This window comes from Podarcis bocagei (genome assembly GCF_964188305.1).
Source record: "Podarcis bocagei genome assembly, chromosome: Z".
Lineage (NCBI taxonomy): Eukaryota > Metazoa > Chordata > Lepidosauria > Squamata > Lacertidae > Podarcis > Podarcis bocagei.
Genome location: NC_138140.1, coordinates 21,738,555 through 21,765,536, shown reverse-complemented (window position 1 = coordinate 21,765,536; position 26,982 = coordinate 21,738,555). Strand labels below are relative to the sequence as shown.

Sequence of the window (26,982 nt, the reverse complement as noted above, 5' to 3'; positions counted from 1 at the left end):
TTGAACACTCTTTTACAATAACACTGGCTTTCCGCACGTAGGAATTTTTGCAAGCAGTTTGAAGTTATTTAGTCCAGGAAGGACTGTCCCATGCAGTTTTGCTGAAGGAGTACATCTGTTCCTTCATTGTCCAGCTTCCTATCCTATCTCCATGTAGTAATGACCGAGCATATGTATATTTATATGTTTTCTTTTCCTAAGAAAAGCCAAAGCTGTGATAAGCACATAAGAAAGGCCTGCTGGATCAGACCAATAACCCGGTGGCCAACCAAGAGAAACCCACAAGCAAGACGTGAGCACAAGAGCCCTCTCCCCTCCTGCTGCTGCTGCTGCTTCCAGCAACTGCTGTTCAGAAGCATTGCTACCTCCAACCATGGAGGCAGAGCATAGCCCCCATCATGGCTAGTAGCCATCGATAGCCCTTTCCTCTGTGAATTTATCCGGTCCCCTTTTAAAGCCATTTAGCTTGGTTTTCCACACTCCTGTGGGAGTGAGTTCCATACTTTAGCTTGGTTTTCCACACTCCTGTGGGAGTGAGTTCCATACTTTAACTATGCGCTGCATGCAGACGTACTTCTTTCTTCTCTGCCCCTGAACCTTCCCACATTCAGCTTTGTTGGATGCCCACGAGTTCCAGTGTGATACAACCGTGCCCCAACCACATAGAATTGTGCAGCTGTCACTTAACTTGCATCTCCTCCAGTGTTTCCCTGGTAACATTTAGCTAAAGATTATGTGTTATATGATGTCTTGGCACTCCAGTTCCCAAACTCGCTGCTCCCATTTCATAGACTGCTGGTTGCATTTTTGCTAAGCATTACCAGGGACACACTGTATGTAGCAGGCCAGAACGTGGTGACAGCCATTAATTCCTCCTGAAATGCAATCTCTGAGCCATGGTGAAGGCACCAAGTTTTATTCCCATGGAGCACACTTCATAAATAACTGAAGATTGCCAGCTGCGTAACTGAGAAATGATCTCCACATTGGAGAAAATCAGGCCCGACCAGGCTGAAACTTAATGCCACCTGTGAATTAAGGAGAAGAATCACATTGAAGGATAGCAATAGTGCTAGGAGCTTCTACGTGGAATGTTATAAGAACAGCCTGCTGAGGCAGTCCAGTGTCCCATCTAGTCCAACATCCTGTTCTCACAGGGGCCAACCAAGTGCCTGTGGGAAACCTGCAAACATCATTCAAGCACATGACAAACTCCCCTCCTGCAATTTCCAGCAACTGGGATTCAGAAGCATTACTGCCTCTGACTACAGAGGCAGAGCGTAGTCATCATGGCTAATAGCAATTAATAACTTTCTCCTTCTCCCCAATTTGCCCAGTCCACTTTTTAAAGCCATCTAGGTTGGTGGCCATCACTGCTTCTCTGTGGGAGCCAGTTCCATAGTATCACCATGCATTATTCTTCCTGAGCCTTCCAACATTCAGCTTTATGAGATGTCCACGAGATCTTGTGTTATGGTGGGGAGAGGGGCTTTTCCTTAACCACTTTCCCCACCCCATGCATTATTGTATAAACTTTTGTTATGTCTCTTCTTAGCCACCTTTTCTCTAAAAGAAAAAGTCCCCAATGCTGTAACATTTCCTCTTAGGGGGTTGCTTCATCCCCTTGTTCACTCCCCCCTTGTCACTGTGAGCTTGACTTTCTGGACTCAGTTGAGAACACATGGCCGTGATTTCCACCAGATGTTTTCTGCAACTTGGAAATGGCATGTGTCTATCTCTTAAGCTTGTTGGTAGGTAGGGCAACTTTTCTTCATCATGCGATGCACTCGAGACCCATGTACTGCTGGGCCTTTATTTTGGTTTATAAACCACTTAGGTACTACATTATGTCAGAGACCCTCTTCCCCTTGATCTCTACCTCTGGTCCCTGTTCTCAGTTGATAATACCTCACTGTCTGTGCCATGTGGTCAATAGAGAGGCCTTCAGGACAGTTAGACTATCCTATGTAACAAAAGAAAGCTCACTCTTGTGGTGGAGGGGCTGTGATGCTTTAGGATCACAGTGTTGGAGCTGCCCTGTCATGCAACCATTTGGGGAAGTGGTCTTCCTCATAGGGGTCATTACCAGTCGCCTAGCTCGTATGAACCCTGCCTTAGCTGTGCTCTTCATCAGAAGGGACAATAACCAAAGTATCCAATGCAAACAGCTGTCACCCTTGATTTTGGCTGCAGAACTTGAGGATCACTGAAAAGGGGTCCTTCCTCCTACAAAAGACGGGTGACATAAGGCGGGGACCCGCTAGAAATCCCAGGCGGAGGAAGCCTGGGAACGTGGGGTTCGGCAGGGCACCAGAAGCGCCCCCCCTACTCACCGGGAACCCCTTTTTGGGGCGCCGGATTGAAGCGGGGTGAGCGGCGCGGTGCTGCGAACTGATTGCTACTTTCACGGAGTGAAGCCGCACAGCCATTGCCGGAGAGCGCTGGCTTTTTCCTGTGGACAATTGGATTTAAAACAAGTACCCGTGAGTAGAAACGGAAAATTGGATCAAGAAATATCTTAATTTGGCATCGAAGCGGGAAGGTTCAAAACCGGAAGTCCGCCTTCCGCTTTTTGTATATAGACTAAAGCAAAAACTTCGTAAGCTAAAGCCTGGAAAGCTGTCAAAAAAGTCTAAATTTCCTTCATTCAGAACTACTGAAACCCCCTTGGAAGCAGGAGAAAAGGGGGGGGGGATTTTGTTTAACCCCTGCAGGAGAGGGAGCGAGAAGGATGAGTTTCCACCGTCTCTAACCTGGGAACGGGGTGTCAGAGACAGAAATAGTAGGTTCATTGACTGTGAATGGAACATTTTGACAGATAGTTAAAGAAGAGAAACAAGCTGACTCCAGTGTTGCCTTTTGCATCTTAAAGAAACAAAATATCTGGAAAATATCTGAAAAACGAAAGTAATTTTCCTTTGTTGGACTTGCCTTAAAAAAAAAAAAAAAGGATACAAATAGAAATTGTCTCCTCTAGAGGGAGCTTGTTAAATTGTTGCAGCAGTATACTTGAGGACTCAACAGCTGTGAGATTAAGACCGTGGGAACAGTCTTTTCTGACCTTGCCTAAATATGAGCTGGGAGGAAGATTGGGTGCTTGCCTTATGCAAGACAAGATGCATGAGAAGATGGACTTGATGAATGAAAAAATGGATTTGACTGTTGTGGCTAGTAACTGTGGACAAACAAGGAACATTGATACAGAAATTATTCAGGGACCAACTCATGAAACAGTACTGACTGGGCAAGAACAGAAGATAATGGAGGAGGATGCGGTTGCACCTCAAATAATACAAATGGAGAGACCCGAGGCCCTACAGGAGCATAAGCCGCTGTCATTGAAGGTTGAGGTTGGAATGGGCCAGGGGGAATCTGGTGTTGAGGAGGTTCCTAACTTTAGAGAGACCTTGAAATATGTTTTTAAATATTTTTTGGATTTTATCGAGGACTGTGGGGAGTGGGACTTTGGGGAATGGGTGGGTTTGATGAAGGGAGATGGAGACTATTCTGGGTTGGAATCCCCCAGAGAACTACTCCTTAATGAGAAATGAAAGGAATTAAGAAAGAGACCAACAAAAGACAAGGAAAAGGGTAAGTATAAACAAGAAGAGGAAGAAATGCAGAAGGGACATGGAAGAGACTTAAGGGCCTCGGACATAAGGCTTCCAGGTCTATGGACTAGATGGATTGGACAGTAAGGACTGACACGATCTGAGACCAGGAAGATGAGACGTTGGATGAAGATTGGAAGAAAATTTATAAAGGAATTGGCTAAAAATTAATGAATATTAGGGGAAATGTTGGAATGAAACTATATGACTCTAGCAGAAATGATATCAGGAGTTATGTATATTTGAAAACTAAAATTTAAGCTTTAAGGTATTTTAGGGTAAGATAAGGTTAAATAAATTAAGGCAGTTTGAATAACAGAATATGGGGAAAGATGGTAAGGATTTGCTGAGCTAATTATAAAGTTAAATTGTCAAGATAAATTTTTTAACAAAAATTGAGAAAGATGGAAAGAATTTGCTGAAATAATTAATTAAACTAGAATACAAAAAGGTTGGTGTGAGGAGGTCAATGAAACAAGCAAATGGAAGTTATAGATATGTAATTTGGGATCTGTGTTGTTTTCTTTTTTCTTGTGTTTTCAATTTTTTATTTTATTTTTTGTTGTTGTATTGTTGTTTCTTTTTTTCTCTTTCTATGTATTACAGTGTTGTTTTTAATTTTTCTTTTTTCTTTATAACTTTGAAACTACTAATAAATATTATTTTTTTTAAAAAAAAAAAAGACGGGTGACATTGCAAAATGTGGGACACAGCGTTGTCCATCCATTGGATGCAGCACAACTGCACTGTAGAAGGCAAAACAAAAGGGAGACAGGTTTGATAAATCGTGTGGCTTCCTTTTGTTGTGGGAAATCTCCCATGCCACCAAGTCCATTCTCCAGGTAGGACTTTGCAAATAAACAGAGACCAAAATTTATAAAGCAAAATGTCCCAGGAGAATGATATTTTATTTCCTCCTGATCCTCCCAAGGTAATTGGGTGGGTGCAGGGGGGAAGGGAGTCTAGAGATGCACATGGATTGTATCAAGATCATATATATTTTTCCTGAAAACTCTTTAAGACAAATAACTTTATATTTTGCTTCATTAAGAGTATGCACAGTTATTATAAACTGCCCAGAGTGGCTGGGGAAACCTAGCCAGATAGGTGGTGTATAAATAATAAAATTATTATTATTACATTATGCATATACATTTATCAGAGATTACCTTCTTGACTTACCACTTAAGGAGACACTTTTCCATTACCTCGACAGTAGTCTCAACCACTTTTTCCATCTTACAGATGCCAGGTCACATGAACATTGGGTATTCCATACATCAGCCCTAGTCTCTTACTCAGACATAGACAGTGTTCCTTCACACTTTTATCACTATGTAAATGGTACAGCTATTTCTCCGAGAATTCCAGCCCTTCAGATATTGGAAGTGTATGAAATACATTGTGCTATGTTCATCTATGTAAAATTAAAGGAAATCATTTTTTTAAAAAAATCCTTTTTAAAGGATTCTGTCAGCAGTATTCTAGAGCTCTGTCTCCTTGGTGATTTTTTTTTTTAAAGATTTTAAAGATTTTTTTGAAAGGGGAAAGCCAATAAATAATACCCTTTCACTATCCCAAGCTCATCTCACAACAGAACTAGCAATATAGGCAATAAAAACAGACACTTCCAATTCTAAGCTTTCAGTGCCTATCGAAAAAAAATTAAAAATTGCTCAGTAGCACCTTAGAGACCAACTAAGTTTGTTGTGGGTATAAGCTTTCGTGTGCATGCACACTTCTTCAGATTGCATGCATACTTCTTCTGGGTCACAGCATTCCTAGCAAAACATAACGTGTGATAAAATAAATAATGCAGAAAAGGGACCCAAATGGATTTCTTGAAGGCCGAAGCTTGTTTACACATCATCAGAACACAAAGTTCCAAGACAATGTTCTCTGTTACACTTTGTTCTTGCCCGTATGAATTTCTGGTGGAATCAATTAAATGAGTTTAGCATTCTAATTAAGATACATAATATATATTTGCCTTTCGCCTGTTGTGGAATTTATTGCTCTTGTATTGTAATTCTGAAAAACAACAGACACACAATGTGAATAGAGCACAGTGACACTCAACATAGGAAGCTACCCTATACTGAGTCAGGCCATTGGGTGCACCTCAGTCAGTGTTGTCTACACTGACTGGCAGCACCACCTTTGGTTTTCAGTTGGTGGTGGGATGTGTCTCTCCCAGCCTACCTTGGAGATGCCACTTGGGACGCAACCTGTGGCCTTTTGCATTTGAAGTAGGTGCTCTGCCACTGGGCTACAGCTCATCCACTAAAAATAAAGTAATAGTCCAGTCTTCATGGTTCTGAGTCAAGGGCTGATTTGCATAGTCAGACCAATAGGCCCATCCTGCTCAGCGTTGTCTACACTGACTGGCAGCAGCTATCCAGGATTTATGCCCTACCTGGCAATGCCATTGGGGTTGAAACCTGGGAGCTTCTGCTTGCAAGGCAGATGCTCTTCCACTGAGCTATGACCGCTCCCTCAAGAGATCACATGCCGATACATTGCTTTCGTCTGTCGAAACAAATCCTTTAAACAAGTTGAATAAATGTGGTTATTTTCTGGGTCCCCTTTAGCAGAGGATGGCTGCTTCCACACCCCCAACGGCACAATGCTTCCTGGCTGCACAGAGGCCCCCAGGCCACTCCAGCGCAGCAGACTGCCATTGCAGAGGCCAGGGGAGGCTGATACCAGGAGGCCCAGCGCAGAAAGCAGGTCGGAGCAGTGTGCAGATGTGGATGTGGGGAGACTGGTCTCCAGGCTCCAGGACAGCGGGCAGAAGCTCCCCAGCAAAGCGGCGAATGGCGTCATGCCTGTGACGGAGTCTGTGAAGGCCTCCACACTGCATGCTAAGAGGCCTGCTCCCAGACTAGGGCCAGGCTGCAAGGAAGGTGAGTCCATGTGTTCTTTGTCACCTGTCGACTTCTTCCACTGCAGAAGTGAATGTACCTGCCTGAATAGGAAGGCAGTTCCAGAGCGTAAATGCTTACACACACACACACACACACACACACTTATTTCTTACAAATTTGGAACAGGTATTATGTGGCACCTATAGCAGTGCCAATGCCTCCAGTTGAAGTGCTATGCTGGCTTTTGTTCTCTCCTACCTGACAGCTGGTGTGTGTGTGTGCGCGTGTGTGTGTAGGAAAGGCTCACCCATTAGCCTAAAGGGCACCATCCATTAGTCATAGCTCTTGCAGCCCAGCTCATCCTTTTGGGATGCTGAACATAGTGCTTAACTAGCTGGCTACAACTGTTGACCAGACAAAGGTGCTGGTTTGGTGAGCTTGCTCTCATACCCTTCACAGATACAGGAACCCAAGGATTATAAGGAACTCAGGGCATAATGCCAGCTGTCACACCCCCAACATCAAATGGAATTAAACTGTTGTAGTAAGTTGCTAGAGGAGCATGTTCTGCAGTTGCAATCAGGGCTTGACAGGTCATGCTGTTTATCATCTCTTACTGAATTCACATGGAATCGAAGTCCCTTCCATCCAGTTTCTGCATTAAGCTAATATTTATTTGAAAATAGGAGAAGTGCAATTGTGTTCTGTTCTGCATGTTAGTCCAAGAGGTGCAAATTAGATTAAAAATACAGGCGAAATGAAATGATCTCCTTAGCTGCAAGGTCTGTGAGATTTGGTGTTACAGGTAATAATTGCACTGTTATAATTATGTTATGTTAATGACACAGTATGTGTTTTTTTTAAAAAAAAACCTGGTTAGAGCCCACATCACTTTTGTGTTGCCTTACATGGTGGGGGATTGTTGACTTTTTGTGCAAGTGTATTTTTTTCTGGTAAAAGAAAGAGTTCTCAATGGAGACATGATTATTATCATTTTCGCTTTCAAGTGGAGCAGTGCTTAATAACTTGCACCATATATTTTATTGGTATGTCTTCCTGGGTGGTATACTGAATCCTGATAGCTCCTTCCTTGCAGGGTTTAAAAGACACCTGCCAGGGGTTCTTCAGCTGTGATTTCTGCATTGCAGGGGATTGCAGTGGATGACCCTGGGAGGTCCATTTCAACTCTACATTCCTATTATTCTGTGATACAGTGTGATTTTTCTTTTGATGGAAGGTTAAGAAGCAGGATTGTGGCCTGTATATTACAAGTTGTTCTTGCTTGTTAAGAACTGAAGAGGAGCCAAACCACTGTCCCACTATGAACTTTCTCTCTCAAAAGTTCCCAGGTGACATTTTGAGCTGGGACTCCCTTTGACATACGAAGCCTCACACACAGTCTTCTTAAGTTTACTCAGTATTTCTCAAACCTGTGCTGGAAATTCAGCACACTGGTTTCCATTTCATCCTTTTATTTCTAAAATTTTAAATTGAGTTGTTTTTTTCCAAGTAAACAAAAATTACACGGTAACAAGCAAGATGCATAGGACAGGACTTAACTATGAATTTAGTTCATAGGGGAAAAAAGAGGAAATCCAAACAATCATGAAGGAAGTATATTAACAGCAATATGAAAAGCCAACAAAGATAGTACGTCCATTTTAAGCTAGGGTTCAAAAATCGTTTAGGTATAATTCTAGAAAGTAAGTGGGGCTGATCCCTGTTGTCCAAAACATATTTAACAAATGGAGACCAAGTAACTGAGAAGGTTGTTTTAGATATACAGGATGTAAATGCATCAATGAATAAGAAGCAGCTGCCATTCTTTGCTTCAAAGTATTATTATAGCATGGAAGTAAAGCAGTCTCAAAAGTAAACAAGTGTGATCATAGTTAAGCTTTCCTGATCTTTGCCCTCACTTAAAAATTGACCAAGCAAATAAAGTTTCAGTTAGTTTTGCTTATTCATCTGCTTAATGATTTTTCTACCAATTTACAGCATCCAGACCTCCTGAACTTGCAAAGCAGGATGTGATGAATATGGTGCTGGAAAATCTGGGGTTCATTTAACTGAAATCTATTTTTTTGTTTACAAATCTCAGCTTCAAAAAGTCTTGCAACTTCCAAATCCGGAAGTGAATTATTCAACATCTGCCCTTTCAGTTCTTGTGCTAGTGACAACACCTTAGATTATATACCTGTTTAAAATTTCAAAATGTTCTTCTTGCATTGGATAAATTTTTAATTTCTCTTCTGGTGCAGGTCTCATGCCCTCACCCTTCAGAATGGTGGTCAGGAGCAGCTAGGGGTTCTTTAATTTGTTTTCGCAATGTGGAAGTTCTTGGATAACCCCAGCTCCCCTGACTCTGCTGGGGCATAAAAGAGTCAGTTAGATATTTAAAATCCTCAGCACACACTGCCTCTGAGCTGTTGGTGACAGAAGGGAGAGTGGGGAAGATATTTTAGGCAATCTGCATGCACTGATTTTTCTAATATGCTTAAGGTGTAGAACTATGTGTTTTTAAACAACACACAAACAAAAACCACCACTTTTGGGATGCATTTGCGCACAGTGCTAATCCAGTGTTTAGTGAAAAGGTAAAGAACCTGTAGCCCTACATTAAAAAATAATAATTAAAAAATACACTCAGGTATGATCTTATGAACAAGTCATATGTTTTTGTTAGAAGATCACCAGTTTCACAGAACTCTCAGGTTGATGCCATTTGTCCCCAGAGATTTGTCAGTTTTTAATCTATCAACAAGGTTTAAAAATTCCGTCTCTTGTCATCACTGTTGGCATCAGTTCCTCAGACTCCCTTCCTGTGAAATTTTGTTCAGGTGCAGGAATGGCCCCTACATCTTCCACACAGAAGACAGATGCAAAGATTGCTTCTGTGCAATCTCCTTTGAGACGTAGCAGCCTGGAGAAGGTCACTGTTATAAACTGATGTCATCTTTAAACCTTGAAGATTGAGGTTGTACCTATTCTCAATCCAGACAGACTGAAGGATGACTTAAAAGTTTGGGGCCATTCCTCTTGCTAGTCAAACCAATCATATTTAGCATTATCTTGCTGTATTGCTCTCTCCAGGTCACACATGGATTTAGATGAAATCATAATCAGTTTTTTTCATCTTTCATTTGTTTTGCTTACAAAAGCACATCAGAAGAGTCTGCTGGATCAGGCCAGCAGCCCATTTAGCCCAGGATCCCATTTTCACAGTGGCTAAACAGTTAGTTGCCTGTGGGGAAACCAGCAAGCAGGACCCAAAAGCAAGAGCAACACTGTCCCCTCCAGTTGTGGAGGCAGAGGATAGCCATCCTGGCCATTGCTAGCCCTCTCCTCCTCCATGAATTTGCCTAATCCTCTTTTAAAGCCATCTAAGTTGTTGCCCATCACGGCCTCCTGTGGAAGCGAGTTCCATAGTTTAACTTGCCCTGCATGCACTGCATGTCATTTCTTTTATGTGTCCTGCATCCTCCAAACTTCAGCTTCATTGGGTGGCTATGAGTTCTAGTCTTATGAGGGAGGGAAATAAACTTTCCTCTCTCCACTTTCTCCAGCCCATGCATAACTTCATAAACTTCTATATCATCTCGCCTCTCCCTTGCCTTTTCTCCAAACTAAAAAGCCCCAAACGATGCAGCCTTTCTTCCTAGGGGAGTCTCTCCACCCCCTTGATCGTTATGGTTGCACCTTTTCCGAAGCTTTTCCAACTCTACAATTTCCTTTTTGAGGTGAGGTGACCCGAACAATGTAGAATACTCCAAATGCGGCCACACCATAGATGTTGTATAATGGCATTAGGATAATGCGCCAGCTAATAACATCGGGCCCTCATGATGGGGTGAGCTGTAACTCAAGCCAAATAAATGTTTAATTTCCATTTCTGTAAACGTTCATGAGATTCCTGCATTGCAAGAGTTTGAACTAGACAAGCCTTTGAGTCCCTTCCAGCGCTACAGTTCTGTGATTCTCTGTGTGCTTTGGGACAGTTTTATGTCATCCTTTTGTGTAAGAAATGATGTTTTGTTCGTAAACGAATACCAGTTCACACTGCATCATAAACTAGACATGGGATCTTGTCTCTTTTCAAGCTTGAGGATAAACCACTTCAAGTGTCCGTTTAAGATGTCCCCTTTTGAAGTCTTCCCTTGTTTGTTGAGTTGAGTTCCCTTGTCAGCTGATGAACTGCCTTGTGAAGTTTGATGTCCGATTAATCCAATTGAACTTCCATTAAATGTGCAACAGCTTCATAGATATTAGAAAAGCCCAGTTGTTTTTCAAAATGCTGCTGTGCTTAGTGAAGACAATGATTTATTAACCTACTTTAACTTTAGATCTGCCAGTTGGAACAAGGGATGGTCAGTAGACGTCGATAATGAAACAAACTAGTTTTTCATAGAATTGTAGAGTTGGGAGGGATGCTAAGAGTCATCTAGTCCAAACAATGCAGGAATCACAGCTAAAGAATCTTCAACAGAAGAGCATCCAATCTCTGCTTAAAAACCCCCAGTGGGGAGTCTACCACCTTCTGAGGGAGTTTGTTCCACAGCTGAACAGCTCTTACCATAACAAAATACTTTCTGATGACCTTCATTATTGTAGTATGAATTCATTGGTACTGATCCTCCCCTCTGGAGCAGCAGAAAACAAGCTGGCTCCATGGGACAACCCTTCAGATATTTGAAAGTGGTTCTCGTATCTCCTCTCAAGTCTCCTCTTCTCCAGGCTAAACATACCCAAGTCCTTCAACTGTCCCTCATCAGGCTTGGATTCCAGACCCTTGATCATCTTGGTCGCCCTCCTCTGTACACCTTCCAGCTTGTCAAAATCTTTCTTAAATTGTGATGCCCAGAACAGACCCCACGTGGAGTCTGACCAAGGCAGAATAGAGCAATGCAACACTTCCATTGATCTTGACTTTTTAATCAAGATGTACAGTTGTACCTTGGTTTTCGAACAGCTTAGTTCTTGAACGTTTTGGCTCTTGAGCACCACAAACCCGGAAGTGACTGTTCCAGTTTGTGAACTATTTTTGGAAGCCGAACGTCCAACGGGGCTTCCACGGCTTCTGATTGGCTGCAGGAGCTTTTGACAGCCAATCAAAAGCCACACTTTGGTTTCCAAATGTTTTGGAAGTCGAACAATTTCCAGAATGGTTTCCGTTCGACTTCCAAGGTACGACTGTACTTTGTGCCAGAGATTTTCTCATAAGGAGGATGGAGAAGGGGAAGCATTTTCAATAGGATTGTGATGGCATGTAGCCAGTAATTACAAAGAAAGATATTGCATGCCAAATGTTGCAGACTTCATTATGGGTCTTGGCCATCTATGAGTGGGACAATTTGTACAAAACAACACAATAGTTTATAACAGGATTCTGTAATGGTGTTATGCTTTTTTGTTTCCTAATTAGAAACTTGCTCAGGTTATTGAAATGAATGCAAACTTGTCCATTATGTAGAGCAGAGCTTTCCAATTTTTTCATGTTGGTGACCCACTTTTTAGGCATGCATCATTTTGCAACACAGTAGTTCAGTTTTGCATCATTTGTGACACAATCATTCAGTTTTCCTAGCAAACTGGAGGTTAAGCTAGCCCCTTTCCAGCCCTGGGAAAAGCGTGGGGAGCGTTTGCATGACACACCTACACACTGCAGCCGCCACACTAAAGTGTTGTGACACACAGTTTGGAAAGCTCTGGTGTAGAGGCTTAAATGAACCAGTCCATACTTTGAATCTGTACTGTGTTTTGCATTTCCATTCATAGGACTATTGCCACATCCCAGCTTGGAAACTTGGATGATTCAGCTAAACTCTACAGTAACTTCATTTGTTAATTAATTAATTGATTGATTGACTTCATGAAATTTATATACCGCTTTATTGTAGAAAACAAGAAAGAAAGAAAGAAAGAAAGAAAGAAAGAAAGAAGCAGTGAGGTTATTAGTAAAAGCAAAACATTTAAAAAAATTAAACCAGTAATAAACTAAAAACACATCCATCTTCTAAATATCTGGATAGGCTTGTCTGAACAAGAATGCTTTTAGCAGATGCCAAAAAAGAGTACATTGAAGGCTCTTGTCTGATATCAGTAGGCAGGGAGTTCTGAAGTGTGGGTGCCTCCACACTAAAAGATTGATTTCTTACAAATGTGGACTAAGCATCATTATTCCCTTTCATTATTAACAGTGCTTTGTTACTTTCCCACTCAGGTGAATACGAAGGCTTTGCTAAAGCACGATCACCTGGAGAGAAGCCGGTGATAACACGTCCTCCAGTGAGACCCCCGGACCCTCCATGCAAAGCCCCGGCGGCTCATAAGGCAGAGACTGCCTCTGTGTGAGTAGCAAAGCAAGACACATTGAAGGAGATAAATGGCCTGGCAGGATGCTCCAGAAGGCATAGGGGGAGACCCAAAGAGGTTGGCCCGAAAGATGGGCTAATCTGTGGAGCGTCAACAGGGATTTATTTTTTATTAATTTTTAGGAATAACAAAGCAAAAGTATCAGGATATCCTCAGAAACCTTCCTGGTATAAACCTCAGGCTTCCTTTCCTCCTTACTGGTGTACAGTTGCATCATATTTGCAATTTCAACCACATATGGTTGAGGGCCGGCTTTTTGAAATTGTGCAAGTTGGGTCTTCTTGGGGTTACCTGGAGCATAAAGGGCTTTAAATCTCTCCACTTTGCTAGGGGGGGGGGGTGAGGCCTGCTCACTGCATGAGCTGTGGGAGTACTGGGGTTTCTCTCTCCCCCCTCACTTTGCTAGATGTGGGGTAGCTCCGAGGGTTTGGGTATACATGATTTTCCTGTGCACATGGAACCCTTGGAACTGAACCCCCACATAAATTGCAATTGTACTGCAAGTCGAGCAGTTAATGTGCATAGCAACTGGCCACTGTGCAAATTCACCTGACCTCATGGAAGAGGGAGTTATGCACATTTTCCAGTCAATATGCATAATCTTTGCATTTGGAGAAAAATGTACATATATTGACTGGATTTTGTACATCCTCCAGTTGCTATGCATAAACTCCCAGCAGGCATGCTGATCAGAGAGTGTAGAAATGCACGTACTGATTTAGATGTTGGGGATTATGCGTAGTGGCTGGAGAACATACAAAATTCAGTTGATACATTCCCTAAGGCCTTTTGGAGAGTGTGTCTACAGAGCAGGAAATGTGCAAAATTCCCTCTTCCTGGAAGAATTATTTCCATGTTCTTCATGAGGCCTAGTGAATGTGCATGGTGGTTAGTTATGTATATTAACCACTGAACTTACATTCCCCTGAGCATTTCCTAAGTTACCCGTAAATGCAACATAAATTATACCGGGCTCTTGGTTCTTGGATCACCCTATTCTTAGTTTAGTAAGAAAAGCAAACTAAAACCTTTCTCAGAAATAGCTCTGAAAGAAAATTATATACAGACATTATAAGTACATACGTATACAGTTGCTACTCAAGAAAGGTGCAGTGGGTTTGGCAGTTAACCTTGCTGTAACGTGTCCTGGGGGGAGATGTTCCAAAGAGTGAATAATCTGCCATTCCTTGTGGGAGGTTGAGGAATGATGTTGACAGCTGTCTGACTAGCACATCGCCTTCTGCTTCTGCATTTACGCTGCCTCTCTGACTGTAACACAAGTGACATGCTTTGCAAACTGCAAATCAAGGCAAAGATGGTTTGCAAACTGATACCCATTGTTCCGTTTCAGTCTCTCTGCGTGTCAGTGGTAGACCTGCGAATGCCCTGAGGGTCCTTGGTGTGTGCATTCTGCATGTGTCCTTTGCACATATGTCACATAGCCATAAAGCTAGGCAGCACATTCTTCCTGCCCTACACTCAGGGAGCATGCACACACATCTATTAGGGTTGCCATATGTCCTCTTTTTCCAGGACATGTCCTCTTTTCATGGGTTGCCTTAGCAATCCATAGTTAAAAGTTGAAGTCTGCAAACATGTCCTCTTTTTTGCTCTTCAAAATATGGCAACCCTAGATCTGTGCCTTGGCATTCCAGATTCTGCACCAAGGAAAACAATTCACCAAAAACATGTGTATCAATAGAGCATAATTTTTTTGCTAGTTCTGTGGAGGAGTGTGACTTTGCAGGGGCTTCTACTAACGTCACCCCCAAGGGGCCTTTAATCTTATTTGACTACCCAACAAGCTTCCCACACTTTGGCAAGTATCACCCACCCACTTTTCAAGTAGATCTTTGCAGTCATCAGGCTAGAAGCCTGCCCTTATTCAAAAATAATATTGGAAAAACAGGCTTACAACAAGCTGACCTGCACACTCCTCTCCACTTTGTGTGCTCCTATGGACTTTGAGAGTGCATCTAAATCCGCCTCTCTTCACTCAAAGGTAATTTTTTGCTGGTTTTCAGGTGAGTCCTTGAAATAATAGCCTTCCTCTCCCAGGATTAGATGAAAGAAGCATTTTTTCTTTAAGGATATGGGAGGGATATTGAAAGCTATTTGATAGTAGAAGGAACTCCTTCAGGAAATGGTATCTTTTGGAAGTTTTAAAGCAGAGTTTGGATGGCCATCAGTCATGGATGCCTTAGTTGAGATTCCTGCATTGCAGGGGGTTGGACTAGATGGCACTTGTGTTCCATTCCAACTCTACAATTCTATGATTCTATTAGTGGCCCCATTTTTTTCCATGTGGAGAGGCCACTCAAGCTCAGTAGTATTAGTGAAGACTGTATTGTCCAACCATGGTTCTTCCCTGACCTTTCCCATTTACCTAACAACTTAACTTGGGAGTGTTTGCCTAAAGATCTGTTGCTTCATCATGCAAAATGAAATGAAATGAAAATGAATGTTCTGTGCTGGTTCCTTTTGCAGGGTGGCCTCCAGGACAAAGTTTTTTGAGACAGCTTCCTTCAGGAGAGGGAGGTAAGGCAGTTCATTCAGACTTGTAATAGGTAACATCCCATCACAGAGTGGTGCAGAGGCAGTGTGGCAAAGTGGTTATAGTGTCAGACTAGGGACCTGCGAGACCAGAGCTCAGAATCCCTACTGTGTCATGAATCTCACTTGGGTGACCTTGGACCAGCTGTTGCCTCTCTCAGACTAACCTACCTTTAAATGGGGAGGGGGAGAACCACGTATGCCACCTTGAGTTTCTTGGAGTACAGGTGGGATGTAAGTGGAATAAATAAATAAATAAATAAATGGAACTTGTATAGTATTTTGAGAGCAAGTGTGGTGTAAAGTTTTCTATTCTTAAAGTTGGGAATAGAGTAGTTGCTTTAGAAGAGGGTAATCAAGCATCCAAACAACATGACCAGTCCAACGAAGTTGGTGTTGAAGAATCATTGCTTCAACACTGGTGGTCTTTGCTTCTTCCAGTACACTGGCATTAGTTTGCCTGTCTTCCCAAGTGATGCATAAAAAATTTCGCAGACACAGTTGACAGAATCTTTTGAGGAGTTGGAGATGGCGTTTGTAAGTGCTCCATGTTTCACAAGCATATAGTAAAGTTGGTAGTACAATAGCTTTGTAAACAAGCATTTTGGTTTCCCTGCAAATGTCCCGGTCCTCTAACACTCTGCACTTTGATCAAGATTTTGGCATTGATGTCGGCCCTTGTGGAAAGACAACTGCTCAGGTAGGGAAAGTGATTGAAAGGGAGAAACAAGCTAAGAGGAAGACCTGTTTGGCAAATCCTCTCACCGTGATCAACTCCTGCCCTGAAGCCTATGTCCCCACTGTGAAAGGACGTGTGGATCCAGTATTTGCCTCCACAGTCACTTACAGACTCACTGCTAAGACTATGTTCATGGAAGACAATCTTAGTCAGCTACGAGTGATCACTAAAGAAGAAGCGTAAAGATTAGTGTGTCAGAATAGGGCTTGGGAGACACCAGAGTTTGAATCCCCCACTTGGCCATGAAACTCATTTGGGTGACTCTGAGCCAATCATTCACTTTCAGGGATGCTGTGAAGAACAAATGGGTAAGTGAGACCCTATGTACATCACCTTGCACTCCTTCAGGAAAGATGGGATATAATTGTAATAAATAAGAATAAATTATGCAAGAAACAGCTTAAGGCAAGTTAGAATCACAGAATTAAAGTGGGTCCTAGTAATAGACACCTCAAGAGCCCGAGAGTCTGTTGGTGCCAAGCACAGCAGATGTTGGGGTTGCTTCAGGGTTCCATGTTCTGCCTTGCCAGACGGAGCAGCTGCCAAATGAGGTAGCATATACTCTGATTTAGGCGGCATCCACACAGCAGTTTATTCCATTTTCACGACTCTTCGCTAACTGTTAATTTCCACATTACCCTTGAGCTTTTGCACAGCACAAAGGCCACTTATTTATAAGAAACATTGGAATGCTGCTGTGTCATAAATAAGCAGTATACAGCAATAAAAACATAAAAGGTTTTTTTTTTTAAAAAAAAGTTAGAAACGGAGAACAGTTAATCACAGTGGAAGGATACATTCTTACTGGCCCACAGAACATAAACGTTTTGGGCAGCTGTTTAAACGTTGGCACAGAAGGTGCCCACTGAATCTCCAGTAGCAGAGATTTCCAGAGGACTCGGCCAATGATACTAAAGGCTCGGTTTCTCATAGTCGTGAAATGAGCCTCACCAATTCAGGAAATAAGCAGTCATGCTGCTGCAGACAGTCTCAGTGACTGAGCTGGGATAGTATAACGGTTCAGGCACTCTGTGAGGGCATACCCTGGACTTCTGAAAATATAGCAGAATTAGCAAGAGTTAGTGATCATTCCCATGTTATTTGCACACTTATTTTTCCTGGAAGCAAATAATGTGGAAATGAGCATTAAACTTTTGCTATATTCTGCTATATTTTATGTCCTGCGAAAGCTCCAGTATAATACAGAAATTAACACTTAGCAATGTAGTAATGAAAACTACAAAATAAACCACTGTGTGGATGCAGCCTTAAAGTCACCAATGGTGCAACGGTGCCAGTCTGCTATCCTATCTTCACTGTGCTGTTCTAACTTTCTTTTGCACCAGCCAATTGGATTTAGTTCTGTCTCCTTCACTTGCCCTGCCTCCTAGCTGGCCTTACCCAAGGTTTAGGGTTACATTGTGAGTGAACAAGTTTTAGTTTATTTATTTGCTTGAGAATCAGCGGTTGTGTAGGGGTTAGAGTGTTGGACTGGGACCTGGGAGACAAGGGTTCGAATCCCTGCTCAGCCATGAAGCTCACTGGGTGACCTTGGGGGCTGGTCACTATATATCTCTTAGCCTAACCTACCTCACAGGGTTGTTGTGTGGATAAATTGGGGGAGAGGAGAACTATGCATGCCATCTGGAGCACCTCGTGTAGAAAACGTGGGATACAAAGGCAAATAATGCTTGCTTGCTTGCTTACTCACTCACTCACTTCCATGCTTCCCTTTGCAGCTCTTCATCACCACAAGGCAGACTCCCCAGTGATGAGACCTGAAGGATTAATGGTAAGCTGGGGTTGGGGGGCTTAGAAAAAGGAGGGAATTGTTCAGTGGAATCCTGAGTTCTAGGGGTATTTGTAGGTATGGTGATTCCCTCTCAGCTGCGCCCTGAAGTGGTACAGTCCCAGCACGCCCACATCGGGGTGTGTGTGCAGCAATCCTTTTGAGTCCATGGGCACCACAGCCATCCAGGGAGACTCTTCCCGGCACCATTACTGCAGTGCCACCTTCAGATGCCGGGTGAAAACATTCCTTTTTAACCAGGTCTCTGGCTTTTAATGGTCTAGGGTCTTTTAGAGTGGGTTTGATTTTTCAATTTTTCTCAGTCCATTCAGACATAGTAGGAGATATGCACACACACCCCACCACAATTTTTTAGCTGTTATGATCTTACCATTATAAACTTAAACACTATTTCCCATCCTTTCCTGGTTATGTTCTGATACAAGTGACAGAATCTTGCAATAATGCCTTCATCCAAATGGGAGAGAAATATTTCACTCCTGGTTTTAATATATGTATATATTTGACCTTTTTTATCAGCTGCTTTGAGTTGCCAGTGGCTTAAAAAAAAAAGAGTGGTGAATAAATTTAATAATATGAAAAATGCTTTCTTCTGGCCTAATTTCAGTGGAGAGAGGGGCAGTGTGTGATTTTTTTTGCGGGGGGGGGGGGGGGGAACCATGGAAGACCTCTTTGAGGCAGGTACTCCCACAGCCAGCACACTGGCAAGCCCCTTGCTGCATTGCATGACATTCTTGGTGGTGTTCATAGATTCCTCAAATTGTAGAGGTGGAAGGGATTCCAATCCCCTGCAGTGCAGAAATCAGTTATATTGTTATGCTTTGATTGATGCAGTTTGTGTTCTCTCCCTGCTCCCCTCTAGACTTGTATGTCTGATCCTGGCTGGTTCCAGAGAGATTTGCCACAGCCCCTCCTCCAATTCTCCCTCTCCTGGTTCGTGAGTCAGCTCTTATTCCAAGATCTCATCGTTGAAGCATACCGTTCTGAATAGTTTCCTAAGAGAACAAATCCATCTTGCCATCGGTTTCCGAAAGTAGCTCCTTCTTTCCTGCTTCCTCCATGTTTCTACTGTTGCCTGTATCCAAGAACACTTGTTTGTTTCCCTTTGGGATGTTTGGGAGAAGTTGGAATGCCATGGCTGGCCAAGGAAGAGAGTTGGTGGGGGGATGTGCACGCAAACAGTTTTATCCACCCTGTTCCACATCCCTTTAATGTGGCATGGTGGACCCACACCAAGATTTATGTACAGGGCTTTGGGGGAGCACCAGCTTTTAGCGCACTGGCTGTCTTAAGACAAATCACTCTGTGCATTGTGGGGGACGGGGTGTGGGGAGATGGACACTCCTTTCTAAATCCTTTTGAAGAATGCGAAGACATTTCCAAGTGGGGGTTCTCCCCCACAGCAAAGCACTGAAGAATGAACCTTTTGATTTTTTGCAGTGGAACAGAGAGCAATTTTGGCGGATATGCTGCCTCTGCATCCTCTGCTTGGCCTCTCCAGGTGGAAAGCAGCCCTCTGCCATTGTGCACTGGAAGGAGACAGGACCATCCTGTACGGTTTTCATTCCACCCTGGAGCAGACGAAAGAGCCTATGTTTTTTTTGGGGGGGGGCCTTCACCTCCTGCCTGAGGCACTTATACACATGGTGACTTCATCATCAACGTGCCTCTCTAACTCTGGTCTACTGGGGAGGAGGTGGAGGTACTTTCAACATTTCAGCAGAGATGTTCGTTTTCCTAGTTCTTGGAATGCACGATGGTTCTCCATCCTATGTCTTGTGTTTCTCAGGAGTGTGGTCAAAAGCACTCCTTCGGATTCTGTGGCTTTGAAGAACTGGCTTCCCATCACAACACACACAGGTTTCTGAGGACCAAAGCACAAAGCATCAAGGCAGACCAAGCAACACCTTTTTTGTTTGTTTGTTTAAATAATAATCCAAACTCAGTTTATATTGAATGTTAGAATCTTTACTGATTCACATGTCTCCTGTAAAAAATATATAAAAAACACTCTTCGGCTTCGCTTTCTTCCTGAAAACAAAATAAAAACACCATGGGCATTCAAATATTGCCGACAATTCTGCCTTTTTTCCCAAACACAGACTTTCGTAGGGCTGGAAGGATCTTCAAAATGTGGTTGAAGGTCACAACAGCAAGAAAGCAGTCCGGAGGGTGGCAACATAATAACGGGCCTTCTCTGCAGTGGCTCCCCATTTGTGGAATGCTCTCCCCAGGGAAGTTTGCCTGGCGCCTTCATTATACAGCTTTCGGCACCAGGCAAAAACGTTCCTTTTTAACCAGGCTTTTGGTTGATTTGATTGACATCCTATGCCCTTTTAAAATGTGGATCTTTTTTGCGGGGGGGGTGTTATTGGGTTGTTTTTACTTTGATTATATATATTGTGGTTTTATATTTTTATTTTGTTCTGTGAATTGCCCTGAAACTTAGGGCAGTATATTAATTAGCTAACTGCTGTAAATAACTAACTGCGGGCAGAAGAAATTAACACGCAAAGTAGAAAGGTTTCCATCCCAATCCGGTTGCTGCACACAATCTCTGCATGGGTACAATTCAGCTACTTCTCCTTCATCAGCTTTACCAAAGCCTTAAACTAGTAGGAAGCAGGGAGGGGCCTTCTAAGCAGCAGGAACACTTTGTATTCAAGATAGACAGGCAGAACCTTTTACAAACGCGCCGTCCTAAATGGGAAGGGCCAACACCACAGCAGGAACCCCGTTTTAAATTCTCAAGGAACCCTGACAAACCCACCAGTAGCCCATGCTGCCAGCTGGTCAAGGAACACTGGGAACATGAGAGAATATGCTTACGGTATGCATGAAACTGGGTTTTTCGTTTTTCAAGAGAATGTAAGCAGAGCTGCTGTAGAAGTGGAAACAGGATCCGAGGATGTCCAGAGGTTTAGGGTGGGAGGGAGCCTATATCTGCCCTGCAGGGCCAACACTTAATACAGGGTATGGCCCTCCAGGCTCCAAGCAGCACTGACGTCTACAATCCTGCTTTGTAAGCAGAATGCTAAGCTCAGAGGCATAAAGAATTTTTGAGTTTGTTCCGTGTCCATACACACACATGTTTAGTCAGTGGTCAAAACTAAACATGGCGATGCATGGTCATTCTGATGTTCATGCCGTCCTCCTACTCAAGACGCTCAGAAGTTTCTGTCCAAGTAACAGCAAGTCTGTTAATATAATTGTAGATAGATCTAGTGAAGGTAGAAAATATCCACTCACCAGGTCCAGTGGTGGGTGAGGTTTGTGGCCTGGCATGCCGCTCCGCTGGCCATTGTTCTTCCCACCCCCTTGGTCACCACAGAGCTTTCTAGGTTCCCGGAAAGTTGTGGCCATTTTAACCCCAAGTACGTTGTCATGCGTTTTCCTTTATCTGAGACCTGGCTCCCAAAGAGCAGGGGGACTGCGCCTGGGCACGCAATCTGCATGCCCCCCTTCTCCTGGAGAAGTGTTAAGTCCTCGAGGTTGTAGTGACCAAAGAAGAAAGCATGGCGTTATCAAGCCAATTTCAGTATTCTGAGTCCATGATTCCAAACAATCAATGGATTGTGCAGGTGTCCCGTGTCCTGATCCCGTGGCAGCTAGGGGGAAATGTGGAAGATGCACCAGATAGCAGCAGTTGACATACAACATGTGCTTTATTGTATTCTAGCTCTTGTGGTCATTTTCTCCGCAAAAGGTCCGGGGGGTGGGGTGGGGGTTGAGCACCATCATGTGATGTGAAATTGGTACATTTTTCACCAGGCCTCCATTCATCATAAGCTAAAAGATGTCCAGCAATTCCACACACTATTTTTGTGAAATTTAAGGCACTTAAGGTATCTTCCACCTGTTGTGTGGGGTTGTTTTTTTTGTTTTTGTTTTGGTCTTGTAAAGTGATTAGTTGCAATGATTTTAGTGATGTTAATAAAGTTAATAAAGAAGGAAAATCCTTGTCTGTGTGTTCTGTTAAGTTGCAATCATTTTTTGTTGTCAGAATTTTATATGCTCATTGAGCGAAATGGCCTTCCCCAACCTTGTGTCCTCCAGGTGTTGGGCTATGACTCCCATGACCCTTGACTGCTGGCCATGCTGGCTGGGGCTGATGGATACTAACAACATCTGGCGGGCCACCGACTCCTCATCCATTCTCTACTGAAAAACAACCTTTATCCCGGTAACTTTTCCTTCACCCCTGAGAGTATGTTTTGCATTGCCTCCTAAAATCTCTACCTGGCATGACTGTCTCTGATCAGTACCATCCACATGTTTCCTGGCCATCAGCAGTGATGATACCTGGCATGACTGTCTCTGATCAGTACCATCCACATGTTTCCTGGCCATCAGCAGTGATGATGAACCCAGAGCCTTGAGATCCAGCTCAAAGTTGTGGTGCACATTCTCAAGCAAATAATTGCTGTTCCTATTTGCTTAAACCTGTTCATGTGTTCTTTCTCCCCTTAAATGTCTCTTGAGATATGGGGGGGGGGGGGCGCAAATATTTTGTCTTTGGCTATCACATGGTCAAAACAACAGCAGCAGCACTTTAGTTGGTTGATCACATGAGTTTTAATTGATCTATCTCAGAATTGTGGAGTTGGGGGTCATCCAGTCCAAATCCCCACAATGCAGGAATCGTGGCTGAAGAATCAAGAGTTGATTAAATTGGTATACAGTTGAATAAAACCATGGCTTTGACATGGGAGATTACAATTCACAGCTGGTACATGTCTAATTATTTTTCAGATCTATAAACTGTTTCACAACCAGATGCAAAGCAGTGTACACAGTAAGATAAAATACAAAGATATATTCCCAATAAACAAAAAACAACAAAAGCTTTTCCACCATTATGCAGTAAAATTCCAAATGAAATGACTGGGTCACGCTTCAAGGAAAGCCTTTCTTAATACAATGATGATGGTGATAGTGATGATGTTCAATAACGGGTCAGCAAACTTTTTCAGCGGGGGGCTAGTCCACTGTCCCTCAGACCTTGTGGAGGTCCGGACTATATTTTGTGGGCTGGAAATGAATTAATTCCTATGCCCCACAAATAACCCAGAGATTCATTTTAAATAAAAGGACACATTCTGCTCATGTAAAAACACGCTGATTCCCGGACCATCTGTGGGCCGGATTGAGTAGGCAATTGGGCTGGATCCAGCCCCTGGGCCTTAGTTTGCCTACCCATGTTCAATAACATTATTTCCAACCCACTCACACCTTTGTGCAATGCTGTGTTTCTTTTTCCAGTACAGTGTTCTCTTTAGGACACTTGTTAACTTATCCATAAGAATTATGTCCCATATCTATTGCATCCATGCTTCAAAAGGGTTTGTATTATGTGTTCTCCAGTAGCTGGCTATAATAAATTCAGCAGCTGTTAACAGGAGCGCAATAATATATTTCCTAGACAAACAGTTTGCCTAACAATAACCATACTTCATCCAGCCCTCATTTTACCAGTTTCTCTGCAAGAATATCCTGGGGGAGTTTGTCAAAATGGATAAAATAAAAGGGATGAACATTATTCAGTGATGCTGGCTCATCAAACTCGGTCATTTACAACTCTGCCTCCTCCTGCTTGCCCCCTTGCTTCTTAGCGCGCGCGCACACACACACACATGGTAATCCCACTACCCCCAGGGTGAGCAATCGCTCAGTTTGAGAACCCCTGGTTTGCATGACACTGCTGGGATGGGTCATCCAATGCTTTGGAGAGCAAAGTTATCAATACAAAACTGATACACAACTTCATCCTTCCTTTCTATCATATTCTAAGGAGGTAGTTGAAATTCTAATTCAGTATGGGCACTGTGACTGGATAGATGTGGAATAATGTGATGTAGTCTGTGCAACAAATTCATGGAGGAGAGTAAGGTTACTGATGGCTGCTCTGTTCTGCCTCATTGCTGAGACAGGAATGCTTCTGAATACCAGCTGCTGGAAATCACAGAAGGAGAGAGTTGTTCTTGTGTTTGAATCCTGCGTTTGGGCTTTCCTTTGGGGGCATCAGGTCAGCCACTGGGAGAACAGGATGCTGGACTTGATGGGCCATTGGCCTCTGATCCAGCAGAGCTCTTCAGGTGAGTTGGAGCTAACTCAGGTCATGATTTGCAGTGTTTTGAAACAAGCCTTCCCCTCTTGGGCTGTTTAACACATGGCACCTGTCAATTTTTTTTTAAAAAAAAAGAGAGCTCCAAGTGTTTCTTCCTTGCACAGCCATAAACCTGCCTCTTGAGAGCTGGGATAACAGGCTTTGACTGTCGTTCCTTGCACTTAAAACAGATGAAGACAAATCCTTGTAGAGATGGACCTGGCTCATGCCAAAGGCGGGGGGACCCCCCCTTCCCTTCACCCCCCGCAGCCCTGTCTATGTTTTTTGCCACCACATTCATGTACAGACTATCTGGTTTATAGTAGGCGCAGAGTTGGATTGTTAACAATGTTTGTATGTAGAGCTCGTGTGCAGTATGCAGTGCTGAGCATGCTGGAACTAGGACCTGGGAGAGACCAGGGTTCAAATCCGCACTCAGCCATGAAACTCACTGGTTGTAGCCCTGGGCCAGTCACTGCCTCTATCAGCCTAACCTACCTCTCAGGGTTGTGGTGAGGATAAAATGAGAGAACCAAGTGTGACACCTTGAGCTCCTTGGAGAAAAAGATGGTATATACCATGGGTAGGCAAACTAAGGCCCAGGGGCAGGATCCAGCCCAATCGCCTTCTAAATCCGGCCCACGACTAGTCCAGGAATCAGCATGTTTTTACATGAGTAGAATGTGTGCTTTTATTTAAAATGCATCTCTAGGTTATTTGTGGGGGCATAGGAATTAGTTCATATATTTTTTCCAAAATATAGTCCTGCCCACCACAAGGTCTGAGGGACAGTGGACCAGCCCCCTGCTAACCCCTGTGATACACAAATGCAATAAGTAAATAAATAATAAGGATCCTCTCCTCACTTGAGCTGAAGGCATTTCCCTGGTCACACTGGTTTCACTTTATAAAAATATATGCAGCAGCTGCTTTATTTTAAAGAGCAAGATGCAGCCTTTTGTTTTCTTTTTCTAAGCATTTACATGCACAGAACAATTTGGGACTTTAAGGGAGTCCTTGATCTGACTCAAGACACTTTGGAAGCAGTGCAGTCAAACCTGGGCATGTGAAAACTGTCATCTGAATTGCCCCCATTTGACTCTTAATTCAGACTGCATGCGGGGTTGGTGTACACCCTTAACAAATACTCTGACGATGCATGTAATCCCATTTCCGGTTGAGAAAGTTGCGGATGTTTAGCCTGGTTAAGAGGCAGCTGAGAGGACATATGATACCCACCATCAAATATCTAAAGGGCTGCCCTGTGGAAAATGGAGCAAACTTGTTTTCTGCTGCTCCAGAATGCAGGACCTGAACCAATGGATTGAAATTGTAGGGAAGGATATTCTGACTAAACTTTGTGAAGAACTTTCTGGAAGAGCTTTTTGACTGTGAAGTTTACAGCATGTTATTCTTTGAAGAATTATTATTTGAAAATGATTTACAGATGGTATTTAACTCCAAGTAGACTTGCTAAGATGTATAAGACTGAATCAGATAAGTGTTGGAGATGCAATGAGGTTTAGGGTATGTTCTTTCATATGTGGTGGACCTGTAAAAAAGTGAAAGAGTACAGTCATACTTTGGAAGTCGAATGGAATCTATTCTGGAAGTCTGTTAAACTTCCAAAACATTCGGAAACAAAAAGCTTCTGCAGCCAGTTGGAAACCGTGGAAGCCGCGTCAGATGTTTGAGTTTCAAAAGAAAGTTCGCAAACTGGAACAATCACTTCCAGGTTTGTGGCGTTCGGGAGCCAAAATGTCTGGGTACCAAGGTGTTCGGGATCCAAGGTACAACTGTATTGGGAAATTGTTTATAATGAATTGAAAAATATGTTAGAAGTACTTTTCCAAACAGAGTCCTGTTTGTTGGGGATAATTCAGATGGAAATTCCTAGGTATCAAAAAAGGCTATTTATGTATGCCACTAGTGTGGCCCGTGTTTTGTTAGCCCCAAAATGGAAAAAAACAAGGCCCCAACTAAAGAAGAATGGCAGCTTAAACTAATGGAATCTCCGCAGCTTGCAGACCTAACATATAGAATAAGAGAACAAGAACAACATACATTTAAAGAAGATTGGAAAATGTTTATTGAATACATGGGGGGAAACTGTGTACACTTGAAAACACTGGCAGCATTAAGAAAAATTCAGCAATGTAAACAAGTTATTATAGATTTTTTTTTTTATAAAATTTTTATTGGTTTTACAAAAATTTTTAAAGACAAACAAACACCTAAAAAGACATACAAACACGTATAATTTCATAACATTTTTTCATAAACCTCTTTTCCGGGACTCCCCCATACCCCCCCCTTTCTGCATTCCAATGTCCATAATTTTTTAGCAACTTCTAAATATTCCTTTCCAACCTCTGTCATCTTAATCTTTTCTATGGTCTGTTCTTATGTCACTGTATCCCTTTTTTCCCTGCAAACCTCAACATTCTAACATTCATCAAGTTTATAATAGTCCTTCAGGTATCTCTTAAATTTTCTCCATTCTTCTTCCGCCGTCTCTTTTCCTTGATCACGGATTCTGCCTGTCATCTCGGCCAATGTCATATAGTCCATCACTTTCATCTGCCATTCTTCCAGAGTAGGTAGATCTTGTGTCTTCCAATACTTTGCGATAAGTATTCTTGCTGCTGTTGTAGCATACATAAAGAAAGTTCTATCCCTCTTTGACACCAATTGGCCGACAATGCCCAAGAGAAAGGCCTCTGGTTTTTTAGGGAAAGTACATTTAAGTACCTTTTTCATTTCATTATAAATCATTTCCCAGAAAGCCTTAATCTTCGGGCATGTCCACCAAAGGTGATAGAAGGTACCTTCAGTCTCTTTACATTTCCAACACTTGTTATCGGGCAAGTGATAAATTTTTGCCAGCTTGACTGGGGTCATGTACCACCTATAAACCATTTTCA

At 42.8% G+C, this 26,982-nt stretch overlaps 1 protein-coding gene across 3 annotated transcripts in view; it reads left to right on the top strand.

Moving 5' to 3' along the window:
• Positions 1-21,908, top strand: part of OPHN1 (oligophrenin 1) — a 125,531-nt gene extending 103,623 nt beyond the window's left edge. For all 3 annotated transcript variants that reach the window (XM_081178714.1, XM_081178716.1, XM_081178715.1), the window contains 5 exons: positions 6,203-6,517; positions 12,699-12,825; positions 15,338-15,388; positions 17,882-17,934; positions 18,815-21,908. In XM_081178714.1, the coding sequence (XP_081034840.1) occupies positions 6,203-6,517; positions 12,699-12,825; positions 15,338-15,388; positions 17,882-17,924 (536 nt within the window). In that variant the 3' untranslated portion in view covers positions 17,925-17,934; positions 18,815-21,908. The remainder of the gene's footprint in view (positions 1-6,202; positions 6,518-12,698; positions 12,826-15,337; positions 15,389-17,881; positions 17,935-18,814) is intronic.
• Positions 21,909-26,982: the final 5,074 nt, after the last annotated feature.